The sequence below is a fragment of the Schistocerca serialis genome, chromosome 9 (assembly GCF_023864345.2).
Source record: "Schistocerca serialis cubense isolate TAMUIC-IGC-003099 chromosome 9, iqSchSeri2.2, whole genome shotgun sequence".
NCBI classification, from domain to species: Eukaryota; Metazoa; Arthropoda; class Insecta; order Orthoptera; family Acrididae; genus Schistocerca; species Schistocerca serialis.
Genome location: NC_064646.1, coordinates 494,507,298 through 494,524,456, shown reverse-complemented (window position 1 = coordinate 494,524,456; position 17,159 = coordinate 494,507,298). Strand labels below are relative to the sequence as shown.

The 17,159-nt window shown below is 37.8% G+C and overlaps 1 protein-coding gene across 1 annotated transcript in view; it reads left to right on the top strand.

The window, feature by feature from the left end:
* The window catches only part of LOC126418917 (coagulation factor X), a gene marked incomplete in the record, with an annotated part of 816,895 nt that overhangs the window by 750,830 nt on the left and 48,906 nt on the right, over positions 1 to 17,159 (top strand). Inside the window, 1 exon segment of the mRNA XM_050085943.1 lies at positions 5,096 to 5,280. Coding sequence (XP_049941900.1) covers positions 5,096 to 5,280 — 185 coding nt within the window.

The window sequence follows — 17,159 nt, the reverse complement described above, 5'->3', positions numbered from 1 at the left end:
GTGTACGAGAAAGTGAAACAGAAGAGTCTGAGAACGCTATATTCCCACTGTTCTGCATAAGTTTGCATCCATATTCATTGTAGGATGAGCAAAAACTGCCACCTTGTCAATAATAATAATAATAATAATAATAATAAGGAAAACAAAATCTTAAGACAGCCACCAGAACAAACACAAATACAACTCAACGTAACTCACATGTTAGATATAGAAGAAAAATTGCAGCTGACATATATAGAATACAAAGACACAAATACAGACATTAGACCATTCTTGCATAGACCGCCAAATAACCCACAAGTTGAAACAACAATAAAAACTATCAACACAATCATACACAACAAAATAAATGAAAACACAACTATGGAAGAGTTACAACTACTGGTTTATATAGGAGCACTCATTACACTAAATATACACACTGGGCAGAGATCAGAGCCAACCAACACACAGAAGAAACCCACAAAACCAGCATGGCAACACAGGCTACAGATCAGAATAGAAAAACTGAGAAAAGACATCGGACAGCTAACACAATTTATAAGAAATGAAATGTCAGAAAAAAAACGAAAAAGGTTAGATAAAATCTCACAACAAGAAGTGATAGAGCAATTAGATGAAAAGAAGCAGAAATTACAAGCATTGGCCAAATGACTTAGAAGATACAAAAAAGTGAAAATAGAAGGAAACAAAACCAAACATTCAACACAAACCAAAAGAAATTTTACCAGACAATAGATAACACACACATTAAAATAGACAATCCACCAAACATAACAGACATGGAACACTTCTGGAGCAACATATGGTCAAACCCGGTACAACATAACAGGCATGCACGGTGGATACAAGCAGAAACAGATACGTACAAGATGATACCACAAATGCCTGGAGTGATAATTTTGCGACATGAAGTCACCCAAGCAATTAATTCACCAGCAGATCTCAGAAAATGATTGTTAAATACTGTACATATATCTGATCTATCAGTAACAGAAATGTTTTTACTATGAACTGACTTTATATTGTTGACCTTGTGCTGCTGACCAGACACTTGCTTCACAACTGACCATACTGTTTTATTTTTATCCTGAGAATTAACTACTCTATTTGCATACCACGTACTCTTTGCCTTCATATAAAAAATTAATATTGAAGTCCACATATAACTAATTTCTGGTACTTCCTATAAAGTGAATCAAGAATTCTCTCTAGCCTGAGCAGTAATGCTCTGAAGTCAGAGTTAGGGGACCTATAAACAACAAAAATTAGAAGTTTAGTTTCACTAAATTCAATGGCCCCTGCATAACATTCAAATATCTGTTCAGTACAGTGCCATGATATGTCTATGGACTCAAGTGGAGTACTGTTTTTTACGTACATGGCCACTCCCCCACTCTGCAAGGAACGCCTTAAAAAACAGTCAGCTAATCTGTGTCCTGGTAAAGGAAGCCCTGTCTTTTCCTACATCATTTATGTAAATGTAAAATTTTCTTCTTCTTCTTCTTCTTCTTTTTCTTCTTCTTACATGTTCTTCCTGGAGTAGAGAAACCTTGCAATGTACCTATGGTTATGTTTTCCCCTCTTTCTTTATTCTGTTTCATGTGTGAAAGGAAATGCCAGTGGCTGCTGCCATTCTCTCTATCATGCTTTTTACTGGGATCTTCACTCCCTCTTTTAACATAAATTTTATACAGGAAATGTATTCGAAACTGTGAACATGAACAACAATTGGCTGTGTATTTGAATAATGGCAGTGAAAATTTGTGCCAGAGTGGGGCTCAAACCTAGATTTCCCACTTTATGCAAGTGGTCGCCTTATCCATTTCAGCTATCTGTACACAAAAAATAGCCAGACACAAACTTCCATATGTAATCATCCAAGCATCACAAACTGCACTCATATGTTATGTATATTTTCATCCAGCAGGGACATATTATTGAGAGTTAAATGGTTCAAATGGCTCTGAGCACTATGGGACTCAACTGCCGAGGTCATTAGTCCCCTAGAACTTAGAACTAGTTAAACCTAACTAACCTAAGGACATCACAAACATCCATGCCCGAGGCAGGATTTGAACCTGCGACCGTAGCGGTCTTGCGGTTCCAGACTGCAGCGCCTTTAACCGCACGGCCACTTCGGCCGGCATTGAGAGTTAAGGATATGGTATTGATAACTAAATACTAAATAGCAGTTCCTGTACTAAGAAGTATAGGGCCCTCAAATCGCAATAACTATGTTATTCCTGGACAGGAATATATGTAAAACACAAGTGCAGTTTGTGACACGTGGACAACAACATATGGAAGTTTGGATCGGGCTGTGATCTGTGCACTGATAGCCAAAGTAGTTATGGCAACCACTCGTGAAAAGTGGGAAATCTGTGCTTGAGTCCCAGTGTGGCACAAATTTTCATTACCGACGGTGGTTCATATTTGCAATTGATAAAACATTTCTTGTAATTTTTGATGGTTGTAGTTGTTACAGTGCCTGCTACTTTGGATTTGCATGCATGTCTGAAAGAACAATGCCCTGTACTTCTTAATTGCATCCAAGCCTTACTACAAAGAACTTTCTCTCCACTTATGGTTCATGGAGACTGTGACGCCATGCTGTGGAGAAGAGATAGTGAGAAAGCACGAAGTAAACAGGTCAGCAGGTGACAGAGTGTTGACAGCCAACTAACAGACAAAGCGAACAGCTCAGTTGCCAACAGGCAATTGAAGTGGCCACACCTTAAGAGCAAAGGAATGGACTTGTATATCAGTCAAGACGAGGATGAATTTCTGTGTATTTTGCACAAATTCTACATAAGTGATGCATTATCTGATTATAAAATCCTGTAAATGAAATGAATGAATAGAATGTGCATAATGTGTTATGTTACTGATTTCTATGTTCCCAGAGTTGCAAATTATTTCTTGAGAATTAATGGCTGAATTTAAATGTTTAGCAAGTCTTCCATGTGGTTCTTTCAGTTCAAATTTACATCAGTATGCACATCCAATAATGTAGAATTTTCTGCCCTGTTTTGTTGAGATACAGTATTAATAGATGGCAGTGTTGACTGTACAAAAGTGCATGAGCTGGTTTTTTTCCAAACTTTAAAGCTAGTTCTTTTGCACAAAACAAATTGAGCAAAAATTCCTGTTTAGCTTTTTTCCTCAGCTTTACAGTTATGTTGTATCATCTTAAGAAATTACTAAGTCTGTGAGGTTGTTACCTGATACAAGTAAAATTCTAAGTCACTAACATAGAGCAAAAGCAGTGATGATCCCATGACTGAACCCTACAGAAAGCCCATTGTGGGTTCTCCCTATGCAGATGATGTGATGTCCCTTTTCATATTACTCAAAAATTGTAGTGTAATTTGCTACATCCTGTTTCATAAACAGAAACTAAACTGGGCATGTACTGAACCATGTTAGTTATCCTGTAAAAATTCAATTTCTCAGTAAAATATTATGACTTATGTAATGAACTGAAGCAGATGATCCCAGTATTTTACCTTTTAAAATGTGATTAGATGGTCAATGAAAATATAAATAACTATCTCACTAGAGCAGCCCTTTTTAAATCCAAACTATGAATAATTGTGTATCCCATTACTATACAGGTGGCTGACAACCCTTGAGTACACAACCTTTTCAGAAATTTGAGAAAAGATATGAGCAAATTTGGGAAAGGTGTGAGAATGGCCAGTAGTCAGTGATATCTGTTGAGTCACATATTTTATAGAGACCTAACCATGTCATATTTTAATCTATTAGGGACCTCTACAAACTAAACTTTCATAGGAGAAACAACTTGTACCATATAGGAATGATGCACCAATGGTACACCTGCTTTTTACAGCCAAACAAATAATCTGTGGCAGTTGAACATTTTATTTACAGTGGGTATACCATAGATTACGGCAACATTCAGATACTGACTACTACCTCACCCCTTTCTGTGTGACCAAAGGCCAAGTGTAAATATGATTGGCAAACAACCTGATCAACTGGGACAAGAGCCTCCACAAATAAATTAATGGAATCTTCTTGATTTGCACCTTCAGTGTCACAGGGACTTCTGTTTTGAGTCTTTGCTGCCTGGTATTCTGGCGCCTGCCATCAATTGGAATGATGATCTGTCTGACTAATAGTCACTGCGAATTTGTGGCTTCTGAAGCAGATCTTAATTTGTTTATATTTGCTGCTTGCAACTTGCTGCAGGTATGCCTAAATATTATGGAGTAATGAGTAGGACTTTTAAAAGAATAGAAATGTTATGAAGTGCTGCAAATATATGTAAGAAGAAAGCTGAATATAGTTGGCAGATTATCACCTAAATTTAATCATACTTTTAATATGTCAGTCCTTTTAAATTGATGAAATGATAGGTAAATGAATACTAAATTATTTATGCTATCCATACCATACCTTTTTCTGATAATATGTAGCCTTATTTTGTACTACGAAAACTGTGCACTTTCCATTGTTGATGCAACTGTGGGAATGCCTGATAAACTGAGAGTAAGAATGCCTCTTCTTCTGACTACAGTCAAGTGAGCTTTAGATTTAACATGATCAGTTTTTGGCTTCTAGCACCATCTTCTGGTCTACCTGTTCATATTAAAGAAATACAATGAGCCAGTGCATACACGATACAATTTATTTACTTACCAATTATGAGGGAACAACACTGGAAGAGGTCAAGGAAGCTGTTAACACAAAATCAATAAGTAATGTGATTGTATTATGTATGCACTGGCTTAGATGCTGTGTTGAAATAAAATTGATCATTCAATAGTAGTCAGAGGCAGATTCATTGTTAGCCTCAATTTGTGAATGGTATTTGTTGAAGAACTATTTTGGTTGACTCTGTTCATGTCTTAGTTTTTCCCCCTTGCTCAGAAGAAGGATCAGTTGTTTCAACACACATTTTCAGTAACTGTGAAATGATTTACAAGTCACATCACATAATTTCCACTAGCAAATAGTTTCCACTTCATTTTAACACTTGGACAATGAATAATAACTTCTCTACTCTATTTATTTTATTTATTTTGTAGAATCATTGCTCTAAGCCAGTAACTTTTATGTCAAGCAGAGTCCGAGGAAAATGCTCTTGATGATGGAAACTCGCTGGAAGCAGAGTCTGATGACATCTGGCAGTGTGGAGTGCCTGCAGGGAACAAAGGTAGCCCAGCCTGGTCACTCACGAGGATTGTCGGAGGAAGGCCTGCGAGCAAAGGCAGGTGGCCGTGGCAAGTCGCTATACTCAACAGGTACAAGGTCAGCACCAGTCTGTGATTGCTACCATCCGAGGTTCAGGCGAGGGGAACATTTAAATGGTATTCACTGGAAGTAGCCTTCCAAAATTGTACTGTTAGATCCAATAAAGACATTTGAGTCTAAGCTCAAATACCCTCACTGGGCCAGCTGAAATTCTTTATTTTAGGATATATTTTGAAAACTGTAGCTTTATAAAACTAAGAAAAATAAATTTGAGAAAGCTGTTATGTAAAATATTTGGCCCTTGTCTGTCTGTTCATTAAAATGTTGTTGCAAATTTTGAGTAAGAGAGGCACAAATATTTTGGTAAGTTATTATTTCATAAAAAAGTTGTAAAAGATCTACAGCCTGTTCTTGCACACAGCTTGCATTATTGCATTGTGTTCTGGAACAATGAAGTGTGTTACTAATGGCATCACAATCAGTACTCTGCCAGGACATTTGCTTTTGGTGCATTGTTTTCTTCTGTGTCTTACTGACATTAGCACTGATTTGGCAGACATTGTTGTGCTTGAATTTCCTCATCTTCTTCTTCTTCTTCTTCTTCTTCTTCTTCTTCTTCTCCTCCCCCACCACCTCGCCCACTCTTTCTCCTTAAAAGAACCACCGAGCGAGGTGGCGCAGTGGTTAGCACACTGGACTCGCATTCTGGAGGACGACGGTTCAATCCCGTCTCCGGCCATCCTGATTTAGGTTTTCCGTGATTTCCCTAAATCGTTTCAGGCAAATGCCAGGATGGTTCCTTTGAAAGGGCACGGCTGATTTCCTTCCCTAACCCGAGCTTGCGCTCCATCTCTAATGACCTCGTTGTCGACGGGACGTTAAACAGTAACCACCACCACCACCACCTTAAAAGAACCCACAATTCAACAAATGTTTGCCCATATTCCTTGTCTTCTGATGTTGTATGAATAAATAAAAGAAAGAATACATATATACATCCACCACATGAATTGCTTATTTCTTGATAGGGTAATAAACATTCATCTAAGCTGATTTGTCCATTCCTATTTTTAAATAATCATCATCAGTGAAGTTTGTCATGGGAAAGCATTGTAATGCATGATTGTGGCCTACCACCTCTCAGTTTATCCTATACAATACCACTGGTAAGGCGTTTTTGTTCCCACTCTCCCTTTTTTCAGACATATTCTGTTCAGAAGTGACTCATACCCATACCACATCTGGAAGTTAATACACATTTGTTCCAATGAGTGACCAGTTCCTAACCTCCACTTTGCACATAATATACAACAGACAACAGTCAGAGGTCAACACATTATGGGTTTGTCATGTCATATATATGTCTGTGTTTCAGGCAGGGGTGACTGGACTTTGTGCCCACCCTGAAGATAAGAATTGTCTTCACAGCACATCCCACAGTCTTCCTAGCTTCATAGGGGTGAGGAGGGAAATGGATTCAGGGGAGAGATTCTGGGAATGGCCTGATGCTCTAAGCCAGTAACCTCTTTCTTGCACCCACCTCCACGACTGTAAGCTGGTCCCCCACTTTACTAATTCTAACAACAACAGCCCGCTCTGTCTTCCCCTGCCATTTCACTCCTACACATTACTGTGTGCTGTGCAAAACTTAACTGATCTGCACCAGAGTGAACTCACCTGTGCCACATGTTCTTATCCTGTGTGCCAGCTGTATCTCCCTCCCAGCTGCCAGCCACCCTTCACTCCAACCCTCCCTCCCTCCCCCTCTCCACCATCTTTTTCATCTTATTCACTGCACTCAATAAGAACCCTCAGCCTTGTTGAGCTGCAGTGCCAGTACAATGTAGCAGGACAGTTCTCTCTCTCTCTCTCTCTCTCTCTCTCTCTCTCTCTCTCTCTCTCTCTCTCTGTGTGTGTGTGTGTGTGTGTGTGTGTGTGTGTGTGTGTGTGTGTGTGTGTGTGTGTTTCACCAAGGACTTTCAAGTATCTTCTTTGTACTGAGTTTTATACTGCCATTGCACACTAGATGATTTAGCAAAGTAAGTGGTTCTGGAGGTAATTTTGGCATTCTGGAACTTTCGTTGTCTGCAACATCTTCAATTTCTTCTTTTCACATAGTCAACTGTGGTCTTTTAACATCATTTGCAGTATCTACATTTTCAGTGTCTGTACCAGGAATGTTAATATCAAAAGTCTCATCCAGAATCCGTGCAGTATTGATTCAGGTAGAATCAGCAATAATAAATGGATTTTCTTTTCTTAACCTATGTACCCAAAGTTCTAAATGTGCTTAAAATGTTTCAGGTTTTCATTAAATCATTAAAGCAAACAGATTTATTTTAGGAATAACAAAAAATTAATGTAGCTACAAATCAGCATAGTAAAATAGTATCAACTGCCAACAAGCCATAGTGTGTGAAATTTAGTCAATAGGACTCAACTAATCAAATATGCAAATGTAAGAAAACACAATTTTGAGGAACTAAAATCAACTTTTACTTCATTTGGACTGGTAGACTTCTAAATTTGAGAACTGTCAACAAAATTTTAGCATGGTTTTAGAGGGAAATAAGTCCTCTCGTGGCTGAATGGTCAGCTCATCTTGATTGCCTTGTGGAGGACATGGGTTCAGTTCCTAGTACTGACAGGGATTTTTCCTTGGTAACATGACTAGGGTGGGGTCCACTTATCATCCTGATACCACTTGAGGAGCTGCTCAAATGAGAAGTATTTATCTCTTTTTTTCACAATAAATATCTTCCCTTCCTAAAATGGTGTTTGACTGCTCAAAAATTATGAATTATTCTAAAAATGATGGTAACCTGATGTGATCACTCTCTAGAGTGTATTGAGTAACACATAGCTGATGTTCGTACAAATAATCTTGTGATAATCTTTATTTAAACAGGAGTATCACATCCAGAGATTTCTGACATGTTTGTTTTTACAATTTCTCCAGGCCAGTTCCTCTGTCATGAATGTTTTGGTACATCCTTAATGTGTATAATGTTTAAAGGAATTACAGCTGTAATAGAATACAGCCACTCATTTCTTAAATGTTGTTAACCAACACTGGATGAATTTTTGTTTCTCACCTGGACTATATCATTTTAAGGTGACATTCTATTTAATTTTCCCATTTGAATGAAATATACACTGTTTGACTACATTAAAAATGTGCAGGAAGTATTCTGAAGATCTAAATAACATTTATTTTACTCCTATCGCCACCTGCACCTCCAATGGAAGCACTTCTTTGCCATCAATCCCTCCAACCAAAGCCAACCTAATTTCAACATTGAACTCTTGTCTTTCCTAATTCATACCAGCATTCAACCATGATGCCCACCACCACCACACCTAACCACCCACTGGTCACCTTCCAGGAATTCCTTTCCTCCAACTTGGTTTCACCATCTGTCCCCATGTTCCTTTCCCTGAACACCAACCTTTCAGCAAAAGAAATAATAGCCACAGATAACCTCAAAACAAATTATGACCTAAGGCTCCACCACTTTTGTTATGAATCACAGCAACTACCTGGCAGAAGGCCTGTGCCAGGTATCTGACTCCTCCACCCATAAACTCTGTCAGAGTGATCCCATCCTAGAACCTGAACACAACCTCCAATCCTGGCTTAGAGCATCAGGCCATTCCCAGAATCTCTCCCCTGAATCCATTTCCCTCCTCACCCCTATGACACCCTGCACACCCACCTTCTGCATACTCCTCAAAATCCACAAACCCAACAATTGTAGACACCACATTGTGGCTGGTTATTATGGTCCCACTGAAAGAATTTCGGCCCTCATTGACAAACACGACAAACCAGTTGCCCATAATCTAACCTCACACATCAAAGATACCAACTTCTTCTTTCACCATTCTCCATAATCCCAACCTTGTAACCTCCAGGATCCCTACTTGTCACTTTTGACATCGCCTCCCTATACACCAACATCCCTCATGCCTGTGGTCTTACCGCTATGGAACACTATCTTTCCCAACACCCTTCGACTCCAAACCCACTTCCTCATTCCTCACACACCTTACTAACTTTATCCTAATTCACAGCTACTTCTCCTCTGAAGGGAGTGTATACAAACAAATCTGCATCTCAGCGATGGATACCTGCATGGCACCCTTCTATGCCAACCTGTTTATGGGCCATCTAGAGGAGCCCTTCTTAGCCTCCCGAAACACCAAACTCTAGTTAAGGTTCACTGATGATACCTTCTTGATCTGGACTCAGGGTCAAGGCCCCCATCTTCATTTCTTCACAACCTCAACACCTTCTGTCCCATCTGCTTCACGTGTTCCTCAGACTAGCATACCACCTTCCTAGATGTTGATATCTTCCTCTCTGGTGGCTCCATCTGTACCATTGCCCACATTAAACCTACCAATCACCAAAAGTACCTTCACTTTGACAGTTGTCACCCATTACATAAAAGAAAAAAGAAAAAGAAAACCATACAGCCTGCCCACCCAGGGACAGCACATATGCAGTGACAAGAACTACCGGTACTTGCCCAATATGCTGAAGGTCTCATGAAGACCTTCACACAGACAGGCATTATACCCCAGACCTAGTCCAAAAGCAGCTCTAAAGATTTCCACTGCCTTTTTCCCTCACACACCCAATCCTCCCACCACCCCTAACAACATGAGTGTCTCCCTCATCACCCAGTACCACCATGGACTGGAACAACTGAACCACTAGGGTTTTGATTACCTATCACTGTGTCCTGAAATGAGAGACATCGTACCCAAGATACTTCCCACCCCTCCTAAAGTGGTGCTCCACTGTCCAACCAACCTCCACAACATCCTAATCCATCCTAATCCATCCCTATGCCACTCCCAATACCAACCCCTTACCACAAGGATCATATACCTGTGGAAGACCGAGGTGCAAGACCTGCCCAATCCATCCACCCAGCACTTACTGTTCCAGTCCTGTCACAGACTTATCCTATCCCATCAGAGGCCAGTCTATTTGTGAAAGCAGCCATGTCATATACCAGCTCTGCAGGAATCATTTCACAACCTTTTATATTGGTACGACTATCAGCCAGCTGTCCACCAGGATGAAATGCCACCATCAAACTGTGGCCAAGAATAGAGTTGTGCCCAGTGGCACAACATGCAGTAGAACATAACAGGCTTAATTTCAATGGCTGCTTCACTATACAAAATGATTGAACAGTTTGCATTGTGCCCATTTTGTAAGCTTTAGGTCATTTGACTCAATATCTTAACTCCAAGCAGCACTCAGGGTTGTCTATCAATTGTGCCAGGTCAGGATTTCTCTGCTTCGGTCATTATCCCCTGTTTAAGTTTTTTGATCTCCTCACATACCTGGTTTCAGGCGTTTTCTTATTGCCTAGTAGCCTGATTGTAAAATCTGCAAGTTTTGTGCACCGTGGGTCCCAGAGCTTGTGACTGATGTATAGAAAATCAAGAGGCAGGGAGCCACATTAACATTTCTGAGGTGGTTTAATGCTCAAGGAAACAAATTCCTCAATTACAGTTTAACACTAGAATCGCCGGAACTAGTACTATACTTAGAACTGCCGATGTGGTCAAAGTGACCACTTTCTTTGTAAGTACATGCTGTGCTGTTTAATGTAAATATTAATGACCTCGATAACAATGTATTACTTTAATTACATTTATTAACAGTATCATTGTATTTTACAACAACAATGGGAACATAATATTACTAATATTAAACAACATAGTTCACAACATTTATCTGCAACCATACTAATTGTATTGCAGTAGTTTTAAAATTAATAGAAATTAATCTTACTGGAGAAACTAAGTACCCATGAATATGTTAAGAGAAAGACCAATCATAAAATATGACCATGTGTAGTACCTAATCCTACTTACAAGCATTACAAACTACTGCCTTTATTACTTTATATGTACACGGCCCACAAACATATCTCTTGCATTTACTGGACGCTTCATTTGTCTTGTTTCTGCATTTCCTTGTTTGGCATAGTTTTCCTACTTTCTCAGGAATTTCTGCTTCTTCTCTTTCTTCATAACCATTGTCCATTTCTTGCTTTTCTTTTCCATCCCTTGCATCCTTTCCTGATTTCTGGTTTCCATATAGGCTCTACATAATTCTTCTGCTAGATTTAGGATGAAATTCCTCCTACTAATTTTGATCCCTGTCACTAGCTTGAAAATCATCCATGCGTTGATGGCTGTTAAATCAAGGACAATGTGAAATACATGTACAGGCCATTGACGAGTACCAGAGCAGACAGAATATTTCCTTGTCATCTGGTCCAAGGCATCTACAGCAAATTTTGTGCTATTGTAGAAGCTCACTGTTTTGGGAAGGTGTTTCGAATTATTTTGTATTTCAACATCTGTGTGCATGGTGCTATACAGAAGAACATTTTTGTTCTTTTCCCTTTGATAAACATCCGGAGTACCACCTTCCCTTTTCAAGAGAACAGATGTATAAAGAGGAGTTTTCATTTTTTTTATATAGTGTTCGGAATTTCTTTTCTTGCACGGTTGATAGTGCCGACAAGACTAGTTTTCTCTTTTTCCAGTCTCTACCCAAGTGTGACCGTAGTGAAAAAATTATCAGTAGTCACATTTCGCCCCTTATTGCGATATGGAGCTACCAACTTCATTACTACTTGTTCTGGAAGTTTCCCATTAGGTGCCCTCCGTTCGTTCTTTACTACATAAGGGAACCCATAACAAAGATATTTTGTTTCTACATCTGTTATAAGCCAGAATTTGATTCCGAATTTATCAGGCTTATTCGGCATATATTGCAAATACGGACACCTGGTTCTGCTGGGGAAAAGTTGTTCGTCCACAGTGACATTTGATCCAGGTACGTAATTCAACTGACTGTTTTCTATAAAATGGTTCCAATTAGTTGATGTAAGTGCAAATTTGTCACTTTTCAGATGTTCCAACCGTGTATTTTTTTCATCAAAATGCAGATATTTCAAAATTTCTCGAAACCTGTTTCTGCTCATTGTGTCAGTGAAAAATAGGGCTCCCCACTTTTTCAAATGCATCTAATTCTTCTAAATGCAAACTCCAGGTATTATTTCCAAGAAGCCATTGTGCCTCTGCTTCTGTGCATTTCTTTATGTGTTTCAACATTGATTGATCAACTAAAAGGCGCCAGGCACTCAAAACATTATCATTTGAGACATGCCGCTTTGCATGTGGGGTAGGTCCCCGTGTTTCTTTCAATATATTCTGTTGACCTATCCTACCTGGAGTAGTAACACTGAAGTCTGCTACAGCCCACTCTGTGATCCCACTCTTCCCCAGGAGTTTTGAGCCTGGTTCTGGAAGTGAACCCTCACTTCATTCTCCTCTTCTACGTCGATTCTGTATTGGTCCACTTACAGGAGGTGCAGTTCCTTTTTTACCCAGGGTAGGTTCTTCTCTAGCATTGTTTATATTACTGCTTGGTCCTGGTTCAGCAACTGTGTGAGGAAATAGACAATTAGAAAGCTACAACTCATTATAAAGATAACGTACCACACAATAAAATAGCAGGAACAGAAGTAGCAGTAGAAGTGTCAGCTCTACTATAATAGTGAACATTATTCATATAGTAACAATAATAATAATAACAATAATAATATAAGTGAATGTAAATTACCTTCATCTTCAGTCTCAGAGCTGTCACTCCCAACACTACCGACAGGTTGGTAATCTTCATCTGTAGAATCTTCCACAAGGTCCTCAACTTCAGGATCATTTTCAGCATCTGATTCATACAATAGTGTGACAATTTCTTCATCTGAAAGTGGCCGTGGCCGTGGCTTGTATCGCTGTGACATCTCAGCCATGTCTACTGCTCTGAGACCAGTATTCAAATAATCAGTCTTGTTTATGCGAAACCCAATAGCAAACAATAAATGACATATTGCATTGTTGAGCTTTTAAATTCAAACAATGCAAATAAACTTCAGTAACCAACATATTTAGTACATTGTTGACGAGTGCTAAGAATAAACCCGGGGAGTGACGCACAACAATCTTTAAATAACCTGTTTTCAAATATACGTATAATGTGGTCAAAGTGACCACTCGGCAGTTTTAAGTATAAGTGGTCATTCAAAGAAAACTAATGAAGATAAAATAAATATTGGACTATTTATATGACCTACATAAACATTTAGGAAAAGTCATTAACTCACAACAGCATAGATTAGAAACTGACCGAATAATAACATGTTAAAATATAAAAAGTGGTCAAATTGACCACTCGGCGGTCCTAGTGTTAACATGGGTTGCATATGTCAACTTGGAGACAGAAACCATTCAGTGATTTGGGACACATTAACTCACCACTTGAACCTTTAAAGTGCCACCACACATTTTCTACATGAAAACTTATTACTTTTTGGGTCAGAAAGGATGTATTTCATACTGATTTTAAGGAAAGAGGTACTGTACTACAGTAAACCTCCAAACAAGCTCAGAAGAGCTATACAGAACAAAAGATATGGGATGCTGTGGTCTGACATTGTTTTTGTAGATAATAAGTCTACTGGATGTGTGTTTAGGACTTGTTCGATCATCCTCCTTACAACTGTGATTTGTCACCCAGTGATTTTCACTGTTTCTGAAGATGAAAAAATGGCTAGGGGTCACATTGGTTGGAAGATTAGATTAGATTAGATACAGTTTTACTTTCATAGACCAAAAATTGAGATGATTCTCGTGGATGTGGAACATGTCAAAAAGTATAACATAAAATATTGGAATTAATACTTACTACCCTGGTCATTTGTCAGGAGATTGTCAAAATAGGTGATTTCATTACAGTAAACTAGAACTGCTAATATTTACAGAATTAATATGCTGTCAGAATGAAACATTGTTATGCACTTTTAATGAATTTGTCATACAAAAAATACCTAATATTGAGTGTTGTGAGCAAGTGCTGTCAAAACTGAAATCTAAAAAACATTTTTACTGAAGATGGTCTATCAGTCCCTGTGAAGATATTCATCTACAGAGTAGAATCGGTTGCCTATCAAAAAGTCTTTCAGACTCTGCATAAACCATGCTTTATCTGAAACCAAGTTTTTAATGATTGCTGGCAATTTATTGAAAATGTATGTTCCTGAATATTGGACCCCTTTTTGGACCAATGTAAGTGATTTTAGGTCTTTATGTAGATTGTTATTATACCTAGTATTGAAACTATTTATTGAGCTATTGGCAGGAAATAGAGATATATTACTTGCAACAAATTTCATTAAGAAATAAATATACTGAGAAGCAGTGGTTAGAATACATAGTTCCCTGAACAGACTTCTACATGATGTTCTTGAATTTACACCAGAAACAATTCTTATAACACCTTTTTACATGCTAAAAACTTTTTCTCAGTTTGATGAGTTTTCCCAGAATATGATCCTGTATGACAGAATAGAATGAAATTAAGCAAAGTTTGCTAGTTTCTTTATATTTATATCTCATACACCTGACATTATTCTCACTGCAGATGCAGGCTCATTAAGGTGCTTAAGCAATTCTGTGTGTGACAAAGCAAGCTGGGATATTATTAGTTCCCCTCTTGTTTTGCCATCTGCCTACTTAAATTTGTTTTTTCAGTTTTAACTTATTACCATTAACATACATGAATATAATCTGCATTTCCATAAAAGGGAAAGGTTGGCCCACAGTTTTAAAGAATTTAACACCAGATCTATTTTTGTGCTTAGTTTTATGCATATAATTGATTTTCTAATTTATTTAGACTATTCCTAGTTAGTATCTTTTGTTATAGGGTGAAATCAGCAATTGTTTCATAACTTAAGTTCTTTTGTTGATGTATAAACCAATATAAATTCTGTACTAATTATGAACATTTGGAGGTACAACTAGTTGAATTCTTAAAGGATCTATTTGGCTCTATTCGAAAACATGTTAGCAAAGTCAGCCATTAATTAATTCCAAAGTAATTAACAGTTTTGTCAAAAGTATTGTTTGCATAATTATATCTGTTAATTTCATCATTTAAACAAATAATTTGACTTAAACCTTGTAGTAGAAGAAACTGTTAAAAAGACTGAATATTTTGATGTATTCAGTTAATTTAATGTGTTAAGTTTTAATTGTAATTTCTGCAAATTTAACTTTGAACAATGTGTAGTTTCGGCACCCATTATTGTGAGGATATACAAGGGGCCGATTTTTGGTCATGAGACAGTCAGTACACAGCCGAGTTTGACGAGAAACCTGTGTTGGTTAGAAAAACAACAATGCTTCACCTTAACTTTGAAATAAGTGTTACATAATTATGCCGTGTGTTAAGACAATGACAGTGTCTGCTCCATACATACCTTTTTATTCTTAAAGAAATGTGAACTATGTGGTAGTAGATGTTCAATAGGAGACTATTGTAGCAGTATGTGGATGTTTGCCTGCAACCTATTAATGAAGCTTATCGAAAGCTAAACAATAGTGCACTAGCCATATAATTGTGTATTATTGGGGGTTTGTGAACAGTGAAAGTAAAGTACTGTGAAATGCAAATGTGCACCTGTCGGCTACATCATTTAAAGCAGTCAGTGTTGTACTTCCACAACCCATTTTTCAGCCATTGTAGCAATGCAGTATGTCAACACTGAGGACAAAAAATGAAGAAACAAAGCAGAAAAACACTATCACATGTGGTACGTCCTTCCCAACTGAATTTATTATTGAGTAGTAATCCCAGAAATTGAACGCTGTCAACCTGTTCGATCTGCATGTCTTCATATGCTATACATATGCTGGAAGGAAATATCTTACAGGTTCTGAACTACATATAGTGAGTATTTTCAAAGTTTAATGACAGTGAATTAGCTTTAAACCATTTATTAATGTCAGTGAAAATTTGATTAGCAGCTATTTCTAAGTCTGTACTTAACTTGCTACTTATTGTAATGTTTGTATTATCTGCAAACAAAACAAACTTAGCATCTGGCAATGTAACACATGAGAGGTCATTAATGTACACGAGGAGAAGCTACTGACTCAAGATGTAACCTTGAGGAACACCACATGTAATTGATTCCCAATCAGATGAAGACTGACTGCTTGCTGCACAGATATTTTGCAATTACACCCTTTGTTTCCTGTTGATAGATAAGACTCAAACCATTTTGCAGCATTGCCAGTGACACCATAATATACTAATTTACCTAAAAGAATGCTGTGGTTCACACAGTCAAATGCTTTTGACAGGTCACAGAAAATGCCAGTAACCTCTAATTTATTGTCTAATGAATTAAATACATTCTCACTGTAAGTGTAAATAGCTTTCTCTAGATTGGAACTATTAAGAAACCCAAACTGTAACTTGGACAATGATGAATTATAGGAGTGTGTCAAAGCACAGCTTAGCTCACAGGTGCTGGACTATTACAGTAAGAGCATTGAAAAATTTGTTGTTTGGTATGAGGATTGCCTTGATCTAAGAGGCAATTATGAAGGAAATTAGCTGACTGTTGTACCTTCGAGGTGTACATAATCAAAAAAATCTTAATGTACTGGCACAAAAAAAAAAAAAAAGAAAGAAAAAAATTTTTTTTAATAGAATTTACTTTCTGGGTAGCCCTTGTATGTGGTGTGATCAAAAAGTTAAGAATTTTTTAATTTCACGGGTTTTATGCATACAATTTAACTTTTTTTATTTTGTTGGGACACATGTTACTGATGTATGTTTGCATTTTCAGCTGTTTTGAATATTTGGTTTATTGTTGACAGTTGAAAAGGTTATACATGTTTTCAAGTGCTCAGAGAATTTTAATTTTTGAAAATGGTGGATCAAAGAATTTGCATTAAATTTTGCTTGAAAAATGGAATAAAGTGCATCACTGCATTTGAAATGTTGACTGTGGCTTCTGGAAAATGTGCTATGAATAAGACAAGTAGAA